The sequence below is a fragment of the Plasmodium berghei genome (genome assembly GCF_900002375.2).
Source record: "Plasmodium berghei ANKA genome assembly, chromosome: 10".
Classification (NCBI taxonomy): Eukaryota; Apicomplexa; class Aconoidasida; order Haemosporida; family Plasmodiidae; genus Plasmodium; species Plasmodium berghei.
Window position 1 is genome coordinate 334,625 of NC_036168.2, and position 26,577 is coordinate 361,201.

General features: G+C 24.0%; 8 protein-coding genes and 2 non-coding genes across 10 annotated transcripts; 4 read left to right on the forward strand and 6 right to left on the reverse strand.

The window, feature by feature from the left end:
• Positions 1–101: 101 nt before the first annotated feature.
• PBANKA_1006900 (methyltransferase, putative) lies at positions 102–3,176 on the reverse strand (the record flags this gene model as incomplete). The annotated part of the gene is made up of 3 exons (XM_034565143.1): positions 102–176; positions 352–435; positions 645–3,176. The coding sequence occupies 3 exons, from the start codon at positions 3,174–3,176 to the stop codon at positions 102–104; spliced, it is 2,691 nt and encodes an 896-aa protein (XP_034421869.1).
• Positions 3,177–4,565: 1,389 nt separating this feature from the next.
• Positions 4,566–6,434, forward strand: PBANKA_1007000 (chaperone protein DnaJ, putative; the record flags this gene model as incomplete). Its single annotated transcript, XM_034565144.1, has 1 exon — positions 4,566–6,434. The coding sequence occupies one exon, from the start codon at positions 4,566–4,568 to the stop codon at positions 6,432–6,434; it is 1,869 nt and encodes a 622-aa protein (XP_034421870.1).
• A 741-nt stretch (positions 6,435–7,175) lies between these two features.
• PBANKA_1007100 (NAD(P)-binding protein, putative) lies at positions 7,176–8,554 on the reverse strand (the record flags this gene model as incomplete). The annotated part of the gene is made up of 2 exons (XM_034565145.1): positions 7,176–8,209; positions 8,338–8,554. 2 exons carry the CDS (start codon positions 8,552–8,554, stop codon positions 7,176–7,178), a joined length of 1,251 nt encoding a protein of 416 aa, XP_034421871.1.
• Positions 8,555–9,964: 1,410 nt separating this feature from the next.
• Positions 9,965–13,477, reverse strand: PBANKA_1007200 (replication protein A1, large subunit, putative; the record flags this gene model as incomplete). The annotated part of the gene is made up of 1 exon (XM_034565146.1): positions 9,965–13,477. One exon carries the CDS (start codon positions 13,475–13,477, stop codon positions 9,965–9,967), a length of 3,513 nt encoding a protein of 1,170 aa, XP_034421872.1.
• A 1,130-nt stretch (positions 13,478–14,607) lies between these two features.
• Positions 14,608–15,560, forward strand: PBANKA_1007300 (peptide chain release factor 2, putative; the record flags this gene model as incomplete). Its single annotated transcript, XM_034565147.1, has 4 exons — positions 14,608–14,694; positions 14,873–15,141; positions 15,247–15,346; positions 15,432–15,560. 4 exons carry the CDS (start codon positions 14,608–14,610, stop codon positions 15,558–15,560), a joined length of 585 nt encoding a protein of 194 aa, XP_034421873.1.
• Positions 15,561–17,085: 1,525 nt separating this feature from the next.
• PBANKA_1007400 (zinc finger protein, putative) lies at positions 17,086–18,660 on the forward strand (the record flags this gene model as incomplete). Its single annotated transcript, XM_034565148.1, has 1 exon — positions 17,086–18,660. One exon carries the CDS (start codon positions 17,086–17,088, stop codon positions 18,658–18,660), a length of 1,575 nt encoding a protein of 524 aa, XP_034421874.1.
• A 267-nt stretch (positions 18,661–18,927) lies between these two features.
• PBANKA_1007500 (actin-like protein, putative) lies at positions 18,928–21,015 on the reverse strand (the record flags this gene model as incomplete). The annotated part of the gene is made up of 7 exons (XM_034565149.1): positions 18,928–19,661; positions 19,775–19,946; positions 20,114–20,217; positions 20,326–20,413; positions 20,550–20,580; positions 20,673–20,738; positions 20,957–21,015. The coding sequence occupies 7 exons, from the start codon at positions 21,013–21,015 to the stop codon at positions 18,928–18,930; spliced, it is 1,254 nt and encodes a 417-aa protein (XP_034421875.1).
• Positions 21,016–21,985: 970 nt separating this feature from the next.
• PBANKA_1007600 (erythrocyte vesicle protein 1, putative) lies at positions 21,986–24,111 on the reverse strand (the record flags this gene model as incomplete). The annotated part of the gene is made up of 2 exons (XM_034565150.1): positions 21,986–23,849; positions 24,008–24,111. The coding sequence occupies 2 exons, from the start codon at positions 24,109–24,111 to the stop codon at positions 21,986–21,988; spliced, it is 1,968 nt and encodes a 655-aa protein (XP_034421876.1).
• A 1,358-nt stretch (positions 24,112–25,469) lies between these two features.
• On the forward strand, positions 25,470–25,551 carry PBANKA_1007641. The gene has a single exon. It is a non-coding gene; the product is annotated as a tRNA-Ser (tRNA).
• A 555-nt stretch (positions 25,552–26,106) lies between these two features.
• Positions 26,107–26,179, reverse strand: PBANKA_1007661. Its single transcript has one exon. It is a non-coding gene; the product is annotated as a tRNA-Ile (tRNA).
• Positions 26,180–26,577: the final 398 nt, after the last annotated feature.

Below are 26,577 nucleotides of genomic sequence, written 5' to 3' on the forward strand. Positions count from 1 at the left end.
GATGCATATATATTTTGGATTCTAAAAATATCTTATATAAAATTCAACAAAGTAAGCATATGCAAAGCTTATATATTTTGTTCAATCCCTTTTTAAATGCTTCATAAAATCGTGATATTATTTAAGAAGCTCGCCAAGTCGAAATTTAAAAACCATTTATTGTGATTGCATCGTATCTAAAATTAAGAAAAAAATATAAATCCATTATGTATTCATAATATTGCATACAATATATACATATATATATATATATATATAATGTAAGAGAAATCACCAATAGAAACAAAATTAAGTACATATTTTTACATACAAATGAATTTACAATAATACAATATAAAATAAAATATGTACCCATTTCATTATATTCATTTTAAAGGAAAAAATTGTTTCTTTTTTTATATAATTCGGACTGCAAACCAATACTTCGTTAATTTCCTAAGGAAGCATAAAGAGTAACACATGAATATATATAGAAACATTAAAAAGAACAACTTATATGGAATAAAATTTATAGAGAATACATATATCGCTTTTTTTTATAATTGTGTCACGTAACGTGGTATATAATTATTTTGTAGGTTGTTGTATTTTATATATTTTTTTGAATTTCATGATTTATCAATTGTCTTATTCATTGAACTTACTTTATTTGCAGAAGATATACTAATTACAGATGAAAATAGATCCTTCAAAAATTGATACACATATTTTCTAGCATTACTATCTCTAGTTAGTAAATTTATCACTAAAACTCCTTTTTCATTTAAAATATTTTTAATATCTATAATGACATCTTTATTTAAAAGGCTTATATGTGGGCAAGTTATGTACAACTTTTGTCCATTTATATTTAAGTATGAATTTTCAGAATTATTCATATCTACAAATATGATATCATAGTATTTTGGTTGATTAACATTTTTTATATATTCATAAGAATCATTTATGATATAATTCGTCACATGTTTGTCGTTACTAATTTCTTCTTTATCATAAAAAAATTTATATAATTTTTGAACTGTTTCATCAATTTCTACTATATTAAAATATAAATTGAAATCACAAAAAATAGATTTAATAATATTCGAAAGCACATTTGTTCCTCCTCCTAATATACATATATTTATTAAATTGTTATCTTTAGAATAACAATTGTTTAGTATAAAGAGAAAAAATGTACAACAAAAATTTACATGATATTGACTTGATGATTCAATATATTCAAAAATAATTTTTTCATGTTCATTTAATTTGTTTGTTTTTTTTTTCTCTTTTGTATATATTATTTCAGATTGAACAGTTAATGGATCATAAGAGAATATCATTTGTCTTTTATAAATTTCTTTGTTTTGAAAATATTTTTTTTTTTCTTCGGTATTTTTTTTTATTAGTTTAATTGCAAGTTTTTTAGAATCATCGTGGGTTATTTTATTATTTTTTTCCTCACACACCACATTATCATGTCCCTTTTCACTATTACTTCCATTTTGAGTGTTATTTTTTGGCGGTAATTTTTTCTTATTTTTTCCATTTTTCTTTGTTTTATTATCTTCAGATGCTCCAAAATTATCAGAAATAAATTCATCTGTGACTAGTACGTCTCTTATTATAATGTTAGAGCAGTAGTTTGATTTTTCATGACATATAATTTTGTAATTTTTAATGTCTTCATTTAAAGCCATTATGGGAAAATTTTTAGAATTAGGAAGAGCAAGTTCATTTATTATTTTATTTAGCTCACTTTTAACGGCTTTTAAGAGGATAGAAACTGAGTCTTGGTTTTCGAGGATTCCTTCATATAAATTTGAAGTATTAGAAGCTTCCGCAGAAAATTCCGAAGAATTTGAATTAGAGATATTATTTTCGCTAACTAAAGAATTTTTATTATTTTGCACATTTGTAGTACTTTCATTTCCATTTAATATATGGTTTGAATTGTCTTCCCTTTTCTCATTAGACTCAAGTGTATTGTTCATTTCACCACCTTTAATAGATTCACAATTTGCTATGCTCTTATTATTTTCATGAGGAATTTTAAATTCATTTATTATAAAATTAGATCGCATCACAAGTAATAGTCTTTTTCCTTTAGTTTTTGTAGCTAATTCTTCATTTCCTTCAGAAGTTGAATATAATGAGTGAAATTCGTAGCCAAAAGGAACAACTATAACGACAGTATTATATACAGTTTTAAGAACATTAGAATCATAAACAATAATATTATATTCACATTTGTTTATATTTTGATTAAATATATCTAGAATTATTCTTTTTCCTTTTTTAAATGAATGAAGGTTTAAATTGTCTCTAATCTGGCGTATTTCATGAGGTAATTTCCATAAAGATATTATTTTATAATCATTATTTTCAAAATTACATAACTTCATAGTATAATCTTTTAATTTTATATTAGTTTTATAAAAGGAAAAAACAAATGGGTGATATCTAAATTCGTTTGTATTTTTTTTTATCATAAATGGATTCACATCAAGTTTTATATCTGCATTATATATATTTCTAACAACTTCTTTAATTATATAATATTGAGCTAATGTTATGATTATAAATATATCACCTTCATTCATATACTTAAATATAGATTCAAAATAGTTCTTTGCATTATTTTTACAAACTTCTTCTTCACTATCATCACCAGATATATATGCATCTAAAAAAGCTTTATCAAAAAATATTTTGAAATTTTTTTTTTTTTTTTTTTTTTCAATATCTAAACTTTCCAAAAAATTTTCAAAACATTCTTTATTATTTATATCAATGTTTATAAATTCCATCATTTTACCAAATTTATTTTTCATTTTACTAATAACCACATCTGAATAATCTATATTTATAATGCTATCAAATCCATCGTCAAAAAACTCATAACTCAAATTTGAATTACCACAGCCAATGTTTACTAATAAGCAATTTTTGTTAACTCGTTCGTTTTTAGAAATTTGTTTCCCTTTTTCAAGTTTTTGAGGAATTATAACACCAATATCATCATTTTCACCATCACAATAACTTAGTCTCTTTCTTATACATTCATATACAATATTTTTTATATCTTTGTATGATCCATACCATTCAAAATTTTTTTTATCAAACGCCTGGAAAAAACTATTCCAGTATTCTCTGCTTCGAAAATCAGAAAAACCTGCGGGTAATACTTCCATTTATGTGGGTATTATGTCTTTCTCCTTTTACAAGTATATGGTTGTATATATAAACTCGTTAAATCTTATCACATACTACAAAGTATTTCCACGTATATAATACTTCTATTTTCGAACAAGCCGAACAAAGACAAACGAAAAAATAATACGAATTTAATTTGTTTTTTATTTCTCCCCTTTGCCACTAATGGGATAATGTGGGTTATTAATTAGTTTCGTTCACTAGGCAATCAGTGTTTGATATTTAGCCACTCAATACGCGTTATTTTCAATTATTTTGTGCTATATATATGTTTCCATTTTAATTAGAATCATTTAGTGGATATTTATCCGATAAAGTCAATTAAATATTTAATTATAATCTTACAACTTGTGGAAAATGCTATTTTGAAATTCAAATTTTAGATGGAAAAATCATTTGATAAATTCTTAAAAATATTACAAAAATAAACCAAATAAAAAAAATGAACGAATATGTTTTTAAATTATATAACAGAAAGATTATTATAATTATGTATTAAATGGTCATAATCAAATTATAGTATAACGCCAGATTTTTATAATGCTGATGTTGATAATATTTATTCATATTTTTTTAATGTAAAACCAGGTGTTATATATATATATATAATATTTATTTATTTATTTGTTTTACTAAAACTATTTAACTAAACTAAAAAATATTACAAATAATTTACTTTCATTAAACCTGTAAATATATAATATTTAGCATACTTAAATAACATAAGTGTTATGTATGCATTTAAATGAGCACACTTTTACGAATAGGATGGAGTAGCATAATCTAACAGTTTTTAATTTTGAATATATTATTTATACATATAATTTACGCATGTAACGAAAAAATTATGTTTATAATTTTATCTTAATCCCAAGTTATAAACTTTTCAACTATTATAAAATTTTTTAATTTATATGCCTGTATATATTGTATGTATGCATGTATATGAAATTTTTTTTCACATCCCCTGCCCCTGAACATTTATTACAAATATTTGTATGCATAATTTCTCTTTTTTTTTAATATTTTTGTTCATTGCGTAATTAGTATGCATTCGTTTCCCTAATAACAGTATTAAGAAGGTATTAACAATGAAAAATTAGTAAAAAGGCAAAAAAAAAGCATCTGCATATAAATAACGCTGTTTTAATATAGAAGATGATATTCCCAATGATCTTTTCATTTTCAACGTGAACATATTTAAAAAAAAAAATTATACTTTCATACAATTTAAACGTTGAAGTAAAATTTTGTGTTTTTTTTTTGTAAAACTTTATTTTTGGTTTGGCCATTTTATTTTTATGGTACAACTTTTTTGTAGGATTTTTTTTTCTGCCATATTTTATTTCTTGTGAAATGAAAGCAAAATGTTGCCATTGAGAATTTTGAGAAAAGCAAACAACAAAAATTTAATTTTTGAACGAAATATATTTACACAAATACTAAGAGGCACCAAAAATAATAATAAAGTAGCATTGTTTCCATGGGAAATCGATAACAATAACTGCTCTGGCAGCATACTTTCTTATTTTCGTGTACAACGGAATATACACCTTTCAAGAAGGGCATTTAATCAAGACCCTTACACAGTACTAGGATTATCAAGAAATGCTACTACAAATGAAATAAAAAAACAGTTTCGCTTATTAGCGAAAAAGTATCACCCTGATATTAATCCTTCTCCAGACGCCAAACAGAAAATGGCTGATATTACAGCAGCATACGAATTATTATCTGATCCTAAAAAAAAGGAATTTTATGATAAAACAGGAATGGCAGATGATTCAAATTATAGTAATCATTCTTCATCGAATTTTGAAGGTGCATTTTCTGGATTTGGAGATGCTTCTTTCATGTTTACAGATTTTGCTGAAATGTTTACAAACATGGCAGGGAATAAAAATAGTTCAACGAGAGGGGAAGATATACAAACAGAAATAACATTAAAGTTTATGGAAGCAATAAAAGGATGTGAAAAAAATATAAGATTAAATGTAAAGGTATCATGCAATAATTGTAATGGGTCAGGGAAAAAACCGGGTACTAATTTAACGATATGTAAAGTATGTAATGGTTCAGGGGTCCAACGAATGGAAAGGGGCCCAATAATAATCGGGGTCCCATGCCGAACCTGTTCAGGTAATGGACAAATTATTAATAACCCATGTAAACATTGCTCAGGTAGTGGGGTAAAATTTCAAACAAAAAATATAACATTAGATATACCACCTGGAATTAAAAAGGGCATGCAAATGAGGATACCAAATCAAGGCCACTCTGGTTATAGAGGTGGAAAGAATGGCCATTTATTTGTTACTATTAATATTGAGCCACATAAAGTTTTTAAATGGATTGATGACAATATATATGTAGATGTGCCTCTAACAATTAAGCAGTGTTTATTAGGGGGTATAGTAAATATACCAACACTTAATGGAAATATGGATCTTCTTATTAGACCTAAAACTTATCCTAATTCCGAAAAGGTTTTAAAAGGTAAGGGCCCATCTAAAGTTGATTCTCATACTAATGGAGATTTAATCGTTAAATTTAGTCTAAGCATCCCAGAAAAATTAACACAAAGACAGATCGAGCTGATTGAAGAATTTAACAGAATAGAGCTTAATCTTCCCAATCCACAAGCCGCTAATAATTCCAACAATAATGACCAAAAAATTAATATAAACAATTATAACAAAAATGATGGTACTAATACTACTAGAAATGGTAGCGGAAGCAATGAGAATAAATATTCGAATAACTATTCAAAAGATATTGATGAAAATATTCCTAAACCCCCCAAATCTACAATGTACAATAAAAAAATCTCAAGTTTAGAAAATAAAAATGATTCTAATATACCTATACCACCATTGCCTCCAAAATCAAGAGCATCTGATATTTCAGGAAATAATAAAATAAAACAAAATAATAACACTGTCAAAAACACACATACTAAATTTGGTGATGCTAGCCAAAGTAGCAATTATGCATCTAATACTTTTAATAGTACAGTCGATTCGTCCATAAATAATTCTACTACTCATCACGAAAACACATATAATACGGATGAAGCGATGAAAAACAATAATTATACCTTTAATAATAATGAATCAAATAATAATAACGAATCTGGTCAAAGCCAAAATAAAAACACAGATTCTGAAAATTTATCAGAATCTACTTTGTCATCTGCAAAAAAATGGTTTATTGATAAATTGAAGCCGACGAACTAAATCAAATTAAGTTACTAACTTGAATCGATTAATAACACAAATTAAATTATATTAAATATACATACGTTTTTTTTAATTTTTTCCCTTTGTTTTTATCCTTTTTAAATTTTATATGTATATTTACTCTATAGAAAATTTATTTTCTCCTTTTTTAAAAAATTATATTTAAAATTTATATAAACTTAAAATATATCAAAGTATTAGAAACATAATACCAAAATTATTTAGGCACCTATAAAGCACCACTTTAATACTGTTTTGGCCTCTAAGGGGAGGTGAATTTATTTCAATTGAAGCAAAAACTTAATAATAATTAAACAAGTTTATGAATAAATATATGAAAATACGTACATATAAATTATAAAAAAAACAAAATTAATAGATAGACAAATTATTAATTTGTATTTCAGGATGAGATTATTTTATGACGGAAAAATATAAAACAAAAAAAATATAAAGCATGCAAAATTTACTAATTACAAACATTTATAATATATTTATACAATATAAATTAGGTGAAAGTTAAGAAATATAATAAATGATATGAATCATAAAAAAGAAAGTGATCAACTATTGTGGATACAGTCATGGAAAATAACAACCATTACATCATTTACAAAGGTATTTGGATCGAAAAAAAAATATATAATATATACTAATGTATTTTTTATTATGCTTCGATTCATCAATAAGAAGAGACGGCTGATATATAAATTTCAGTACAAAGATCAGCATCCGCATTCATTTGTTTGTATAAATAATATATTCAATGTACACCTTATATAGAGATGATACAAAAACCAAAGGGCCGGCAAATGATACACTTATAAGATATTCAAAGTAACAATCAGGGTTTCTATACCCACTATGCAGGATAGATAAGAAAAATCCATTAATATCTAATGTTATAAATTTTTTTCCTTGCTTAATTTTGTCAATAACTTTCTTTGCTGCATAATCTGAATTAAGAGTAGTTGTCATGTCTTCTATTTTTTTTGTAATAAGTGGTTTAGTCAAATTTTCTTGAACATATCCTGGTGTTTCAATTGATGGTAAAAAGGCATTTACAATGTGAATATTAAAATGCTTTAATTCTTGATCAAGTATATTATTATATACCCACATACACGATTTGCTCATCAAATAGTAAGAATAACCATATACAGGATATAATGCTCCCTCTGAGTTTATAAACAAAATCATTCCTCCTCCTGGGCGTTCGTTTTGTTTAGAAATTTTATTATTTTTATCTTTTTCATTCGATTGAATTTGTTCACATTTTATTGCTATTTTTTTATTTTTCATATGTAAAACAGCCTTAGATATAAAATCGATATTTCCATAAATATTTGTATTGATCGTGTAAAGCAAATCGCTTAATTTCAACTTTTCATTTTCATTAGTAGATACGTAAGCAGCATTGCATATAAGCACATCTATATTGTTTATATTGTTTGGATTAAGTTCTTCATTTTTTATTTTTTTATTTCTAAAATGAATATTATTTTGGTGTATATTATTTGATTCATCTCTATTTTCATCTAAGCTCTTATTCATTAATACATTGTTAAATGCTTCATTAATTGATTCCTTTAAAGCTAAATTGCATTGAATTATATTTATTTTAACATTCACACCTTTTTTTGTTATTTCATTTATTAATATATTTTTTGCATTTTCAAGTTTATTTACATTTCTCGCCAAAATAGATATTGTATGAGGCTTTTCGTGTACTATTTTTTTGGCTAACGAAAGTCCAAATCCTTCGGAACCACCTAAAAAATTATAATTATTATGAAGTCATATGTCAGTCTATATATGATAAAAATATAAGTGTAAAAAAATATACTTCATAAATCATTCTTATATTTAAAATAATTTTTTTTATTATTCTGTAAAGAACCTATAATGCAAACATGCTTGTTCCTAAAATCGCAGTTTAACAAAACACTCTTGTGATTTTCAAATTTAAATTTAAATAATATATAAATAAATCCTAAAACCGTTAAATATGAAACTATGGCAATATTTATATATTTGTCTACTGATATCCAATGATTTACAGCTCGTAATAATATTAATAATTCAAAATATATATATTTCTTAATAATATAAATCATTTTTTATTACTGTTTTTCCAAAGGCTTAACCATGAATATATTTAGGAATAGAATTTATCAAAAATGAAACAAAAAACGTTACAATACTAATCTGTGTTATTTCCTTTTACAGGTTTGTGATTTTCTTGTTCTTATATTAAAACATAATTGTTATGCATCCAAAGATGGTGTGAATGCAAAATGAGAAAAATGTATACATAGATCAAATATTGCTCCTTATTGAGTTTATATTAATATTTTCGTAAATTTTATATCTTTAATTTTTTATTATGGCTTGTATTCGAACTACATGCTTTAATTATACCAATTAATGACGTATTAAGTTGTCACTTTTGATTTTACTACCCTTTTTACCTTTTTTTCTTTACCATTATTTTATTTATTAAACATTTTTTTTCAAGCATATCAATATATTGAGTGCAATATTCTTGGCGTTTTGCTGATTTTTATTGTATATTATATATGTCGAGGTATAATAAAGTATGACCTTTCAAAAATTACAAAAAAATAAGTTATATATGTAATGCCTTCTGGCCTTATGAATTCTTATAAGTACATAAAAATATTACACTTTTGAAACTTTTTTATTCTCTACTTTTTATTTTACATAACTATAAAATAAATTTTTTAAACGTATATGGTGATATGTATACATATATTTGCATATTAAAGCTTTTTTTATAAATAACGTGGATTTAATTTATATATAATTAATATGATCGGTCATCATAACAAAATTTTTACCTACAAAAGTTATTATCCTAATATGTTCAAAAATTATATTATGATTTATTTAGATAAACTTTGTTTGCTCTAAGTAGTGAATTTTATTTTATTTTTATCTCTTTTTAATCATTTATTCAATTTATTGCAACAAAAATATTACTTATCATATTCTCATTATAAAAGTAATAATTTAGATATAAAAACAAAAAATCCTTAGCAAAATTAAACCCTAATATATATACTATGACTGTATATTAGGATAGCCATAATACAAACTCGACAATTAGGACAAATTATAATATGTAAAAAAGTACCATATCATTATTTTTATTTTTTTAAATCTATATTTATATACAATGTGCACATTGTTTTTTCAAATACTATAACTGATAAATCATTCATCGAATTTTGCTGTGCATAAATTTTGAAAAATAACCAAAAGATAGTTAAATTTGGTTATTGAAGTATATTGTGGATTTTTTTCGAAATATTGTACAATATGCATAAATTTTACGAAAAAAATAGTACATATAAAATATGTAAATTAATTCACGCATGTAATACACTAAAAAAATGAAGATGTGAATAACTAATGAAACAGTGATATGAGTTATTATGGGTAAAGATTTTAAAGAAATAGAAACTAAACATTGATCGACATAGACGTATAGTTTTCTTCTCACCTTATTCTTGGATATCTTCTGTGGCTAGTTTGATTTCCTTGATCAAGTAGCGACAGCTATCAACCAAAAGTTTGCTTAGGGGTATAGTCTCAAGAATAGTGTAATTTTTTTTTATTTCATCCATGTGAGAAGTCATATATGCTTTGATCCTGAAAAAGAATTCGTTGAGCTTTGCTTTTTCTATAAGATCAAAGTTTTCAATATTTTCTTGAGAAATATATTCTTGCCTTAACTTCATAAATTCTTCAGCTGATAGTCCATTCATAATAGTTTTAGCAGAATTAGCAAAGGCAGATACTCTTAAAGAATCTGTATTATCAGTAATTTTTAAATTAATAGAATAATTATATACGGGTATATTATTTTTATTACATTTAGCACAATACATAGATTCTGAAACATTTTGGTCCATATCTTCCTCTCCATCTTCTATAACCGTTGCTACCATTTTTTTATTACAATTAGGACAAGCCGAATATACGGGTATTGCATTGTATATGTGATCTATAAACCCAAAAGTTGTAAAAATTATTCCCTTTCCGGATAGTACTTCTTCATTTGCTAAATTGACATTCTTTTTAATTTCTTGTATAGTTTTTTGTGATTCTAAATTTAGCATATTATTGTTCGAAGTAGTAGTAGTCAAATTTATTGTATTATATACATTTTTTTTATTATTTATCCACCAATTTTTTAAAGTATATGCTTTATCTAATTCTGGATTTATTTCTACTTTCGTTTTTGGATGCGATTCTAATTTTTTCCCTTGCCATTCACCTACTTTTAAGCATTTAAAACATATAATGCAATTTTCAGTTATATTCATTTCTTCCATTTTTACAGCGTTTTCACCCCAAAGTGTTACATTAATAGTTTCATTTGTTTCGTCAATTAGCATCAAATCCTTTTTTTCTTTGTATTGCCCAGTTTTTTTGATAAGGATTTGATTTAGCTCTTGAAAACTTAATACTACCCCTATTACATCTACTAATGTTCCTGTATTCAGATTAGCTTTTATTTCATTAATTGGATAAAAATTATAAATATATTTTGGTATATTCATATCATTTTCTTCTAATAATTCTAAAATTGAATTTTCATCTAAAGTTATTTCACAATCATGTTTTAATGTATTAAATTTTTTATTAGCACTTTTTATATTTCCTTTACTTATTTTATATATTTTACCAACTTCTAAATAATCATACCATTTGTCTACAGCTTTCCCAAAAACATTTACCTTTATTTCCCCAGATTCGTCACATAATTCAATGTTAAATACTTTCCCTTCTTTATTCCCAGTATAAAATTTTCTTATATTATCTTTTGATTGAACTCTAGCTTTGATTATCCATTTTGTAGAATATTGTGATAGCTTATTTATTGGCATTAATATACCGTCGTTTATTTTTATAACTGCACTATTTGGGTAAGGATTACATTTTCTGTTATTTCTATTTAAATTGTTTTCTTTTAATAATTTTGTTTCATTAACTTTTTTTCTCTCATTTAAATCATCAAAGTTGCTTAGCGTTTCGTTTGTCTCGTTCATATAAAGCATACTGCCATTTATACTATTAGAACAATCTTCTACATTTTGCACGTAACTACCTTTTTTATCACCCCGTTGATTAAAGTTAGAATTTTCTGCCTTTTCATAAGTATTACATCGAGTTCTATCAATTTCTAAATCAGGATTACGAGTAATTCCATTATTATTTATTTCTATTGCCATAACAGCTCTTTTTCTTTCTTCTATCATCTCATCATTGTCACAATTCCCCTTTTTAGCAATGTGAATATTTTCTTTTTCGGTTCCATATATACTACTCCCCATATTCATATTATTATCGCTATGAGAATTATAATTATCGACACTTCTTTCTCTATACATTGCATTTTCTTTTATATTTCCGTTTAATCTATTATTGGCACTTTTTGTAAAACCATCACTATTATCCCTTTCAATGTAATAATTGTCATTTCCATGAAAATCACGTTGCCTATTTTCTCCAAGCATCATTTCACATTTATTTCGTCTGTAATTATCCATTACATTTCCTCCTAGTCTTTCACTATATCTTCCGTTGCTTGATCCATATTTATATTCACGAGGTCCAGCTATTTCGCTTAGTTCACCCTCAAGTGGCAAGGACCCTGATGATTTGGATTTTAAGTAGCCTTGCTCTAAATTTTTCTGATAACTATTGTTATTACTATTTCTATTATTATCACCACTATAATATCCAGCATCTCCATGATCACCATCATCTCTCATTTTGTAAGCATGCATATCATATTTCCCAGTTTTATGTGCATTTGGATTTATATTGATGTTATGAGTTTTGCTCTTATTATTATTATTATTATTGTATTGATCATTCTCAAATGTATGATTATGGTCATAACTAGTTGTATAATTTCTGTTGTTAGTATATTCCAAATTCATTTTACATGTATTTATATTTTTTTCTTGCGTTATTAATCTCCCATCATTTTTACTATTTATATTATTGTTATAATCTTGGTATTCATTATAGGGTGCTCTCGATCTATTATTTAGTCCCATATTGTTTTCACTATCATCACCTCTATTATAATAATTGTTATTTTCATTATTATTATGGGCATTATTGTAACCATTTCGACCATTGGGACCATATCGTGAAGGATCTTCTCTAAAGTTCATATTTTCTTTGTTATTATAAGGTTCACTATAATCATCTGACATGTTATTTTTAGCAGATGGGTCATTTGTTATCCTCATATTAGGATTTCGATAATTCATTTCATAGTTTTCATCATCTATTTTATTATAATTTTTTGAACTTTGCCAATTATTATTACATTCTTTGTTATTATTTCCCCTATACCTATCATCGTACTTATAGGGCGTGGTGAATCCTCTTGGATTATCCCCATTGTGATTATTTCTTTGGCTATAATTAGTAGGCGGGGTATTATTATATTTAGGATAGTTGTCATTACTGTCATTATTATTGTTATTATATCCTTCACATGTATAGCTACTGTCATCCCTAGTTCTATTGCTAGTTGGATGTCGTTGATCATTAGAACCGTTATAATCATTTTGTGCATTTAAAAGCAAATAAGATATACTTTGTAAGTGATATTTTTTAAATAAATCTTCTATATCAAAACTTTCAATATTTAAATAAATAGTAACTTTTTTTGCTAAAATAAAAAGTTTTCCATAGTAATTTGTTATAGAAAATTTCTGTATTTTAATTATTTTTTTTACATAAGATATTGGAGGATCCATATTTCCATTATCTTCGACACCTAAATGGACAATAGCATAATATTGTGGGGGAATGCTTCCATCAATTACTTTTAAAAATACCTGATTACCCCCGGCATTCATTTGACTAAAACATATTAAATTCACTTCAGAATTTAGCCATTTTAATGCTTCAGTTGAATTAGGTTCTGTAAAAAACTTGTATATAAAATTTGGTGTGGCCTTCGATAAAATATCTTCGTTCTTATTCATTTTGTTCTCTATTTAAAAAGTATTAAAAGTAAGAGAACAAAGAAAAAATTATATTTAAAAAATTAATACACAAACGAAATACGATCAATATGTGTATGGCAGGATCTTCATGAAACACCTCCCTCCTAATTACTTTTACCAAAACTTTAATTTTCCCTTGTATTCTATACAATACATACAATTTTACATGGTTAACCTGCCTCTTTTTTCAAATAATAAATATTTATACAATTTTTTTTGTTTTTTAAATTAATTATTGGCTACAAAAATCGAAATAAAATAGATTAATGTGTTGAAGAAAAAATACAAAAGAAAAAAAATTAAAATAATGGGATAAAAAATATGCCTTTAATTGTTTTATGCAAATATATATTTTTTTTAATTGATATATTTTTTCAATCAAACACATTAAATATTTATATGAAAAATGCCTCAAATGTGTAAAACAATGTAAATTAACCATCTATGATTATTTATTTTATCATTTTATTTAATTTTACATCACTTTTGGCAATACGTACGCAAAACATGAGTACATGTACACATGGTCAATGCATTTTTAAGCATATGCTCCAAAAGTAAAACATAATAAAAAGAACAATATTTTTTTTATAATATTATTTTACATTTATTATATAACTTATAATATTTTTTAGTTTCTTGTTCGTTTCTATATCTTAGGGATAATGTAATGCTTATATCCTCGAATAATATATTTTTTGAATATATAGAAGAAAATAATAATAAAAAAAATAAGAAAGATAAAGGCGTTTACCCATATACATATATTTAGCTCATCCACCAAAAATAGTCTTAAATAACTATAATACTGTATTACTTTTTGTTTTTAAATTTTATGGGATATCCCTAAAATAATAAATAAGCACATAGAGTTTCCTATTTTTAAAAGAACAATTTATCGATTTAAAAAGATAGCTACACGCATATGCTTTTACCAAAACTACACATAAAATTTTAAATTTAATAAGCCTATAAAAATAAATGAATAATTAATACTTATAAAGCTATTGGCAAAACGTGGGAAAACATGCATATATATTTTTTTTATTTGTACATATTCTCACATACACATATTTATTTATAATACTTATTTTTCTGAAGACCATATAATGTTTTTTAATTTTACTTTATTTGTTATCTACGTAAATATATATATGCATGCAAATATTGCCAAATGTTTCATCAGTTTTTGTAAGGTAAATTATTTATAAAAAAAGTTAACAATTTATGTATAATATAATTGTCTTCTCTCATAATATATGAATAAAAGAAATATCATGTAAAAGCAATCACCGCGGCACACGCACATATTGTATAGCCATTTATCATTACCCCTCCAACTCTGCACATACACTATTTTTTATCCGCATTTAGAACAACTATTTCACAAATATATCGCTTAACCTAAGAACGATAAAAAGACCAATACAGCGAACATACTTAAAAAATTCGCTAAATGATAAGTTGGATATAATAAATAAAAAATTACAAGATATAGGAATTTGCCCTAAAAATATCGAAGAGACATTTATTAAAGGTACAGGAAAAGGCGGGCAGAAAGTAAACAAAACCAACAATTGTGTCATGATAAAATATGACCGTACCAACGATGATAAAATAGTTATCAAGTGCCACAAATATAGGTACGTAAATTTGCAGGGGAAAAACTATTTTTTATATTTTTTTGTATTTCTATTTCCACCTTCACATTATTTATCTCATTTAAAAATCCCCCTCGGTTTATTCAGGTGTTTACAGCAAAATCGGGTATATGCTCGCGAATTATTATATGACAAAATAACCTCAATCAATAACAAAGCCAAGGAAGACATTATAAACCAAATAGAGGTAAAGATTAAATGAAAAATCACATATGCACATATATTTGCGTGCATATGATACTTATCCATGTAGATCGTACACATTTTTATAGAAGGAAAAAAGGCAAATTTTGAAGTTGACTGAATCGGAAAAGAATAGATCGATCAATTACAAAAAAAAACGATCAGAAATAAAAAGTAACAGACAAAAACATATAATGCACGATAGTGACATTTATTGAAATGTATCCAACTCATATTATATTATATAAAAGTCCTAATTAAGGAATTCGAACAAGGTATGGCTTCAAACAGATCGAAATATATTGTGCATGTTATATTACATATGTAATGTATAATGTAAAGGTGTTATTATATTGCAATTAAAAAGGGAAAAGACCCCCAAAATAACATTCTTAAAATAAAATAAATCATATTTTTTCCTTTTTTTCGTAAATAATATTAAAATATTTTTTTATCACAAAAAATTGTACAATGGATATAAAATATATTAAAACAAAGGCTAAAGGAAAATTGTGTTTAATGTAACTTTAATTTTATAAATTATTATTATTATTTTAATATTGTGGGTATCATCATATTTTTAATATAGGTAATTATGCCTCCTATATATTATGTCAATTAAACACTGTTTTTATTTTTTACCCCTTTAATGTATACCAATACTTTGAAATTTTATTTTAAAAAGGTTTATTAAATAAATAATGAATCAATTTTGAAGCAAAATAACCATGAAAAATTACTAAATTAATTCCATACGACAAATGCTATAATGTTCGTATTATAAAAAATGTTATATATACCTCATATATTTTAATATAAATGAAATATGTATATAATATTTTATTGCGGAAAAACTGAGAAACGACAGCAAACATTTTTTTTGTTTAATAATATATATATATTTTTTTTGCTTGTTAATTTTTATTTTCTATACGCTTAAATTGTATTTTTAATCTCATTAATTTCTGCGTTTTCACATAATATATTTTTTTTTGCTGGTATAAAATTATAAGTAAACTTAAACATGGCGGCCTTTAATTATAATTTTAATTTTTAAATATATTTTTTTTTATACGCCGATTTTTCATTATATAAATAACAAGTTTTGTTTATTATATATATATATATTAACACGTTTATTTACCTATTTAATCATCCATGTATTCTTTCATTCACCAAGTTTTTAATTTTTACTTATTACTTTTTGTTATACATTTTTTTAATGAAACGCTATGATGCTTTCATAATAATATTTTAAAAACATACTTTAGTATACAAACGAGAAAAATATATATATAATTACGATGCACTGGAAAGCATAATAATTAGATATATTGAAGCTAGAATACTAAAAATCGAAAAAGAATAGAATCGTTTTATGCATACATGCGCACGTATCTTTACTATTTCAAGTTAAATATTCAATTATATAAATATATTATATATATGCGTAATTACGCTAACAATTATCTATCTACAAAGCGTTGATATATAAATATATATACAATAAACCAATATATATACATCCTATAATTATATCCATGGGTACCAACATAATCGTGATTGATAAACACGTACATGCGTATTGAGAAAAAATAAGAATGCCTTATATGAATATGCGTATATATGCATTAATTTTTACGAGTAAAATCGGTATAAACGTAGAAATATATTAAAATACAAAAATTTTAATAGCGAGTTAAAGACCAGCATTTTCAAGATAAGTAAAAAAAAAGAAAACGCATGATGGAGCAAGACGATCAATTCGAGGAATATGAAAATATTAATAAACCATATGGCATAAAAAACATATACAATGTAAAAAAAGAAGACGTCATTGTTCAAGATGATATGAACATAAATACCAATTCGAGAATAAATTTTGATAACAATGAACAAGTAAATATATATATTGAAAATAGCGACTTAAATAAAAAAACATATAATTGCTATACATGTAATATACAAATATATAATTATTCTTTTTTTCGATATCATTTTAAATCGGAATGGCATAAATATAATTTAAAAAGAAAGTTATTAAATTTGAGTGTAATAAATGAACTAGCTTTTAATGAAAAGGTTAACAGTTTAAAAAAAGTAGATGATGAAAATACGAAGGAAAAAAACAAAAAAGATAAAAACGCCTCTAACAATGTTCATAAAAAAAAAGAAAATAATAAAAATAAAAACAATAACAACGGTAATAAGCAAAAAAAAGATAAATTTGCTAACAATGTGAATAATAACAACACAAGTGGTGTGAAAAAGGTGATATATGCAACAACTGAAGATTATTTATTAAAAGCTAATGTAAAATATGATAACCCATTAATTTGTTTTTTTGATAATCGAATTTTTAATACTATTGAAGAAAATATTAAGCATATGAATGAAAATTATACTTTTTATATTCCTGATATAAAATTTGTGACAAATTTGAAAAAAATTATTTTAACAATAGGGAAAAAAATATATGAAGAAAATATATGTATTTACTGTCTTAAATATTTTAAATCTGTTAAAGCATTACAGTCTCATATGATATGTAAAAGTCATACTAAACTTCATGCAAATTTTTTTGTTTTTATTGAAAAATATTACGATTTTTCAAAAACGTATGTTGATTTATTAAATAAATATATTGCAAATAAGGAAGATAAAGAATTAGTTCTATGCATGTTGCATAGGAACAAAAATTATTTAAAAAAAACTATCAATTGTGAAAAGAAAGAAACGCAATTAACTATGAAAGAAGGTGAAAATGAAAATAGTGAAAACAAATTACATGACAACCAAAATAATATATCCCATGAAAATTATAATACGGGTGATTTATCATCCAATAATAAAGAGACTAATATTGAAAATGGGGTTAGTAGAAATAATTCTGATGAACCTATTCCAACATATAACGACATATCTGATAATTATAACAGTGATAATAATGATGATTATAAAGTTAAAGAAGAAGAGTTAAGTAAAAGCATAGATCATAGCATGATATATGAAGTGCTAGAACAATTTGGATATATAAAACCAGAGTTAAATGAATACAATAATTTAATATTACCAGATGGGTCAGAAGCTATTAATAGAAAACTTGCATACATATTTAAACAAAAACTCCCACTGGAAAATAAAGAATCAGGAAAATGTGATCAAATAGATGTATTAAAAAAAAAGAAAGAGAATAATCAGCAATATCGTAAATACAAATATTATCTAGATGTGATGAAAAAATATAATTTAGATTTAAATATGAAAACAAATAATTTAAATAAATATTATAAAAGTGATTCTATTTTTTTTCTGTAATTATCATGTTGTACATACCTTTTTTCCTTTTCCATTTCTCCTTACCAACGAAAGGAGCAGTATACCTATGCAATTTTAAGATATTTCCGTTCTTTGAAATGGAATAATTTTGTGGGGCAAGGAATATATGCATACAAAATATGTTTTTGCTTTTTCCAAACATTATAAATTTTTATGAATAAAAAAATACCAAATAGCATTTATTCGTTTTACCCTACTTTATATTTATATATTCCTATGCATGTTATTTTCTTGTTCTCTACACCTTTATAGGATGTTTGCCCAAATAAAAAGTTTATGTAGTGTCTCATTCGTTGGATTGGCAGAATATTCGTTTTTCGTTATCCATTTTTTTTTATTAGAATAAATTATTTTTGCATATTTCTTCCCTCCTAAATAAGATGCAATATCAGCCATGCGAATGTGCTTTATGGATATTATAGTATTTTCACTGAAATTTTTAATTCGTAATATTTTATTTAACTCTTTATGCAATCTATCAGGCATATTTATGCAATTAGAAACGCCGCCAACTAATATGATATTATTGAGTAATACTTTTCTTAAATCAATTGGACATGAAGAAACAGCTTCAAATATTAATTGACTCAAAGAAATAATATTTTGTTTATAAAAATTTCCTGGCAAATGGGCTAAAAATTCAGGCTTAAAATATATTTCATGACTTAATATTTCTCCTTTTGGATCTATATATATATTATTATTGTATGGTATTTTATATGGTTTTATTATACCATTACATTCAGTCAAAATTTTTATATTATTATCTATATCTAGACTTACATAACTATTTGATTCTTTATAATCCTGTATTAATATATAATCAATATAGTTGTCATTTATTTTCACAAAGTTTGAAATATAGTTGCTTATTAAATAACCATTTATCTCGCTTATTTTTGCAAACTCCAAGAATGTTCCATTATTTTCAGCCACAGGAACGATTCTACTAGCACTTTCACCCAAGTCAACGATGAGAGCTTAATATGGAAAAAAAAATTGCCCATAAATATAATTTGTAACAAATAAATAAGTTTTACACATTTGGAGGAATTCATTTTTTGTTTCTTTCTTTTTCCATTTGTTTCCTAACCTGTTTTTAATCCATAATAGTAAGATGCCGCAAGTGAGTTATAGATAAAAGATATCGAACAAAAATCATGAATTTTAAAAGCCCAATTTAGCAAGTTTGTCGCATATAATTTTTCGACCATCTCGGGAATTATCACCAATAAATTGTAATCACAGGTGTTAATATTTAATTTCTGTTTTAAAGGAATGAAACCAAAAAGCGAAAAAATAAAATAAAATAAAATATAATAAAAATCCAGAGCGTTATTAAGCCATATAGTAAATATCGAGTTATTTAAATGAACCGATGCGAGAAACTATGCATGCATACATATATATTTTTTTATTTATGAAATAATACCATTATAAGATGGTTATACACTTCCAGTAGATGAGGGTATTGGTTCTTGCTCAAGGGGTGTCGAGGATCCGCAAATACAGTACTGACATTCACTAATTGTTCATCTGAAAAATAATTTAAATATTATGCTTAGTATATAAAGGCAATAAGTGTTTGATATACCTATTTTTTTATTTTTCCTATTCTATTTATACTATAATAATTTGCATAACCTTTAGTAGATTCACACTTTTCAGCTTCTTTGTATTTGTTATGTCCATATTTTATTAATGTATAATCCTCTATGGCATCATAACCAAACTATATTTTGGGGGGTATATATATGTATAAATTTTATTCGCATGCATAGAAATAAAAATGGATACAGTGTTACTATAAGCATGTATCATTTTTTGAATATCTAAATGTAAGTATTCATATGAATTTTTTTTGTTACCTTTACTATTTTTGAATTCGTCATTTCTTTTCTATAAAACAGTAATTAAAAAAAAATCGTGAAAATTTGTAATGAATATAGATATGAATCTTCATAACGTAATTATAATAAAAAAAGGCATACTCTATGTATATGCAAGGCATCTCAAAAGTTGGCAAATCATCCGTAGCGAAGCCAATCTTTATTTTCCTATTCGTATCAACAACGAAAATTAGTTACACCGGTTATAGGCATACATATAATATACATATGGCATATCCATATATTGCTGTAGTTCCCATTATATGGGGGGATTTTTTGGTAATAGATAAAATTGCAGCACATTTTGAAAAATCATGCTTTTGTATACGAAAAAAAATGGTCTATCCATTTGTTTATTTATTTTTTATTGAGTATCCTTTTTATACCATGTTCCTGGGTCCATAATAATTACGGGAACATTTTTCCTGTCCTCTTGATTTTGCATTTTATTTTAAAAAATTTTCTTAGCAAAAAATGGGCAGCTATTTAATTAGCTTATGTCAATATAAATAAAATAAAAGAATTTTGTATTATATATATTATATCATTTGCAATAATTTTATTAAATTTTGCGTTAATCTAATAATATGTAATTACCCTTTCCTTGCTAGTATGCATTTGTCTTTTTTTTATACATATATTATTTTACGCTCAATATTTATATATAAACTATTCATAGGATATAGAATGAGATGATAGGCAAGGTATGTGCTTATTGTTATCGTTAATTATTACACACCTTATATCAACGTTTATTTTATTTTTATTTTAATCGTATTTTTTACTATTATGACTAATATATTTGTTGAGAAATAATGGAAAGTTAAAAAATATTGTGCTACATAATTTATAAAAAACAATCAAACGAAATGTATAAAAAAAATTTTAAGTTTAACATTTCTAAAAAAAATGCTTAAAATTACAATAGGGTAAATTTGATAAGAATAGGATATATATATATATATATATATAATTTTTATGTACTGTTTTAACTCCATTTAATTTGTAAAAAATCGGATAGTAAATAATAAAATAATGCACTAAATAGTGAAAATTCGTAATAATAAATCAAATATCAAAATAAAAAATATAATTAAAAAATATGGATATTCTATAAATGCATACTAATAAAGGTATATGGATAAATATGTATGTAGAGAGCGATGCAAATATGAATACCCGCATAATCACTTATCTATACCTACATAAGTACGTAATATGAAATATAAAACTGAGGATAATACCCTATGGTTTTTTCATAGGGGCCATTAGACTCAAAATAATGCAAGTAGAGAGCAATTTGAAAATAATTAAAAATGTATATAGGTATTATCGCTTCAAATATAGGAAACATGCATTAATTAGCAATTTACCAACTAACGGTACATATAATTTTTAATCGGTTTTTGCATTTATTAAATTACTTTTTTTTTATTAAAAAATGCACTATCAAATATGTTGAAAGAGGCATGATGAGTAAGTATATCCAAAGCCTCGTCATACTTAACATTTTTTTTTTCAAGATCTGATAAAAGAGAATGTGTAATTTGCAAGTTTGAATAAGTAGACATTGAAAATATAAAAACTTTTAAATATTTAAAAAGTAGCAATATGAGTGATAAATAATTTGAATTTTTTGAATCTAGATATTGTTCTAAAATTAAAACTCTATATTCATTATTTGAAAAAATACCAGTAACGCACTCTAATAAATTCTCAGATATGTTGTATTTGTGATAAAAACGAATCATTTCATTTTCCACAAAATCTCGATGGGTTTTAATTCGAGCATTTATAGTTGATAAGTCGTTTTTTATTTGCTCATTAAATGGATATTTCAAATGTATTTGTGTTATATATAATAATTTACCTAAAGTATCTAGGTAATAATCAAAAAATAAAGAATAATAAAATATAACTAATTCATTATATAAATTTTCTTTATGCCCATATTCAAATAAATTAGTAATATAATATGTTAGGTCTTTTAAATATTCTATAATGTCAAAATGTGTAGTTTGTACATATTCGGTTAACTTACTCAATTCTTTTGTTATGACTGCATTTGATTTTTTTATACGCAAATTATTTATTAATTTGTTTGATATATAATTTAAATTAAAACAATTATATGCATGTAAAAAACTGCATATTGGATCAAATATTTTATAAGAAAACTCGTATATATCCTTCTCACCAGAAGTAGAGTCATGAATTTGTTCTATCAATTCTTTTCTATCTAATTCAAAATCTACTGGTAATACTTCATATACTTTTTTCAATGCATACTCTTTTTGTAAAAATTCACGTGCTAAAAATAAAAATGTATGTAAATTTCTATTAAACCCATAATAGTATTTTTCTATTCCTAAATAATCCAATAGGTTGTAAATTGCATCAGTTTTACTACTGTTTTGGCTATATTTAAATTCATCTGGAATATTATTTATTGATTCTTTAAGTACTATATAATTATAATAATAATCTTTTATTAACTCTTTTTCCAATTTATTAATATTTATTTTATGCCCATAAAAAATATATGCATATCCTAATAAATGAGTTATAATTTTACCATAAACAAAATTATCTATATTTTTAAATGACGTACTTAATAACAAGTCTCTTGATCTTACAGTATTACTATTTCTATTCATATTATCTTTAATTACTGTATCATTTTCATTTTCAAGATCTATAATTTTTTGATTGGAATCTATAAATTTGGTAACCATCGCAAGGTTGAATTCATAATTAGGCAGAGAACTTTTTTTTCTAGTTAAATAATTCATGTCTAATTTAAAAGGATTTGTATCGCTGCCACGTTTGCTTCCTTTTTTAATTCTCCAAAATTTGGAGTGTCCTTCATCAGGGTCATCGCCAGATTTTATATCTAAATTATTTTCACTGGTATATTTTTGCTTGTAACTATCTTCATCGTCATCATCATTATCATTTCTGGACTTTGCAAAACAATTAAAAATATATGAGTGACACTGATTCTTTTTTACTGCGACATCTTTAACACTATGTAAAAAATCGCCAGATCCATTTGATTCATTTAATAAATCGTCTGTATATTTATTTTCGCATTCTATAGAAGGTTTTAATTCGCTATTTTCCATTTCAATGTGGTCATTGCTACTTCCCTTTTTTTTATGGCTTTTTTTCCCCTTATAATTTTTGGGTGAATCGTTTGAGGATTTGGTTTCTTTTTTTTTGTCATTTGAAGTATCCGGTTTAACATTGCTCAATATTCTATTGACCCTATTTAATTTTCTAATGTAAATGGATTTTCAAAAAATAATAAAATGAATAAATTTAAGTAAATAAATGACATAAACATATGCAATAGTGTCAACAAGCTAATTTGTATATCACTTGGGCTAACTATATGTAAATCACATCAAAATGTTTATAGTTCCATTTAATATTACCGGTGTTGTATAGTTTCATTTGTCCATATACATAAAACGTACGTATCAAAATTTAAAGCAAATACCAAAATTAAATTAATTAATATTACAAAACAACAATTCATTTTCACACCCACATAAATATGTTTAAGACCTATATAATTAGCCACATACTTTATATTCAACAATTTATTTTATTAACTATTTTGTTATTTAATTATTTTATTTTGTGGGAAAATTGTAAACATATTTTCTTTATTTACAATAAATTCCTCCTTGCATATAATCTAGGTATATACATAATGTTCTTAAAATATTTATAATTATAAACACTTATAACATTAAACATTTTTTATAACACTATACAAACAAGAAGATGTAATCATTAATAATAAAAAATATAAGCAACCAAATAATATTAAAAAAATAAATAAAATTAAATAGAAAATATATTAAATAATATTGTAAATCAATTATAATAATTTATAACGTATTTTTATATATTAATTTGAAACACTTATTCATGAATTTTTATATATATTCATAGACCTAAAAAATGACAAAAGTTAAATATTGGGATTGTGTGGTAATATAATGGTTATTTTTATAAAAAAATATGTATTGGTTTGTTTATATTTATATAGTATGCGTATGTAATACGGAATGGAAAATAAATATATTCTTCATATATTAATATAGTGATTAACATAAAATATGTTTATGCTATACAGCACGAAAATACATATTAGCTTTTATTGTTTAATTATATGCAATCTTATTATATAATTTATTAAAATAACAAAGACATAATTAAAACTATTCAAATATAAGCCTATCTGATAATGTTGTATACTTATTTATATTCAATAATATTGGAAATAATGAAACAGATTAAATTATCCTAAATATTAATATTTTTTCATCATTTTATTTTTATAAATAAATTAACAACATATAATTTGCAATTGTATATAATTTTGTATATTTTATTATCCAAGTAATTATATTTTTACATAAAACTTGCACCGCATTATTGTAATCATTTTATTATTTTTAGCAAATTTTGAAATATACTACTAAGAGATAAAATTATATAAAATAATAATTTTACAATATATTTATACGTATTAAGGTATTTAATTTCCTATAATTTTTTTTAATTATTTTAAGTGTGCATATAAACAAAACCAAAATTTTATTATTTGGATGATCTATAATATCAATGTAAATGAAATATTTGCAATGACATACATATTCATATAGATATAGGCTTATAATATATATTTTTTAGAATAATTAAATGCTGTTTATTAAAGCATTATTAGATTAAAAAATATATATAATATATATATATATATATATATATAATTATATATGTAGCATATATATTAAAAAATATTTCTAAAGACCTAAAAATTATATTGGGGGAAAATTTAATTTTTTAATAACCTCAATAATATATATAAAATAATTTAAATTTTGAGACAGTGTGTCCGAGTGGTTAAGGAGTCAGACTAGAAATCTGATAGGCTTTGCCTGCGCAGGTTCGAATCCTGCCGCTGTCGAGTTTTTTAATTTTTATTTATAAATAAAAAACGTTCGCATAAAAATAGTTTAGAATATGATAAAATTAAAAGATAAAATTACAATAAATAAAATATATTATAAAAAATTATAACCAAATAAATTTAAGGAAATGTTATATATTATATGATTTAATATTAACATAGGAATACTTTGCTCATAATAAATAAATTGGTATAGAGTTTGTAGCAGATAATTATTATGTAGCAAATACTTTTACTATAATATTGAATCTAAAATATTTTAAGATTGCTCAAATATTCTTATAATTCTAATATATATTAATTTCATGAAAATTTGTTTACTTGTATATTTTTTGAAAAAAATAATAATATATATTACAATGAATTATAAATGTAATTATCGTATCCATAATATTTTTTTATAAATAAAACGTAACTATTTATTTTATTTAATTTTTTAACATATGCATTTCATTAGTTAAAATTACATTTTCTTATTAAAATGTGGAAAGACAAAAAATTAATTATTTGCATTATTATTAAACAAAACTTATCTTCCTAATAATACCGTTATGATCCATGTGGGTTTCGAACCCACGACCTTCGGTACATAAGACCGACGCTCTAACCACTGAGCTAATGGATCTTACTCATGAAATTTAAGTCATTAATGAATAACATTTTTTAATTTTTATTTTACAAAATATTGATAATAATTTATGTAATATATTATGCACAATGAAAATTAAAAAATATTATTAAAAAGTAAAAGAAATTCATTTCCTTATTTTGTTTTATCCTTTTATATTTTTTAATAAAGTCAATTGGTATTATATTATTTATATTTTTACTTTAATGTATTTTTGTTTTCCATTTTTTATGTGCTCCAGCAAAAATGTAATTAAATATGAATATATGATATATAGTTGTATTCATGTATGTATAGTATATTTATGCCTTTTTATTACAATGAAAAATAAAGAATTAGGGGTTTAAAATGGGAATAACTATTCCAAAAAATAGCGGATTATATAAAACAGAAAT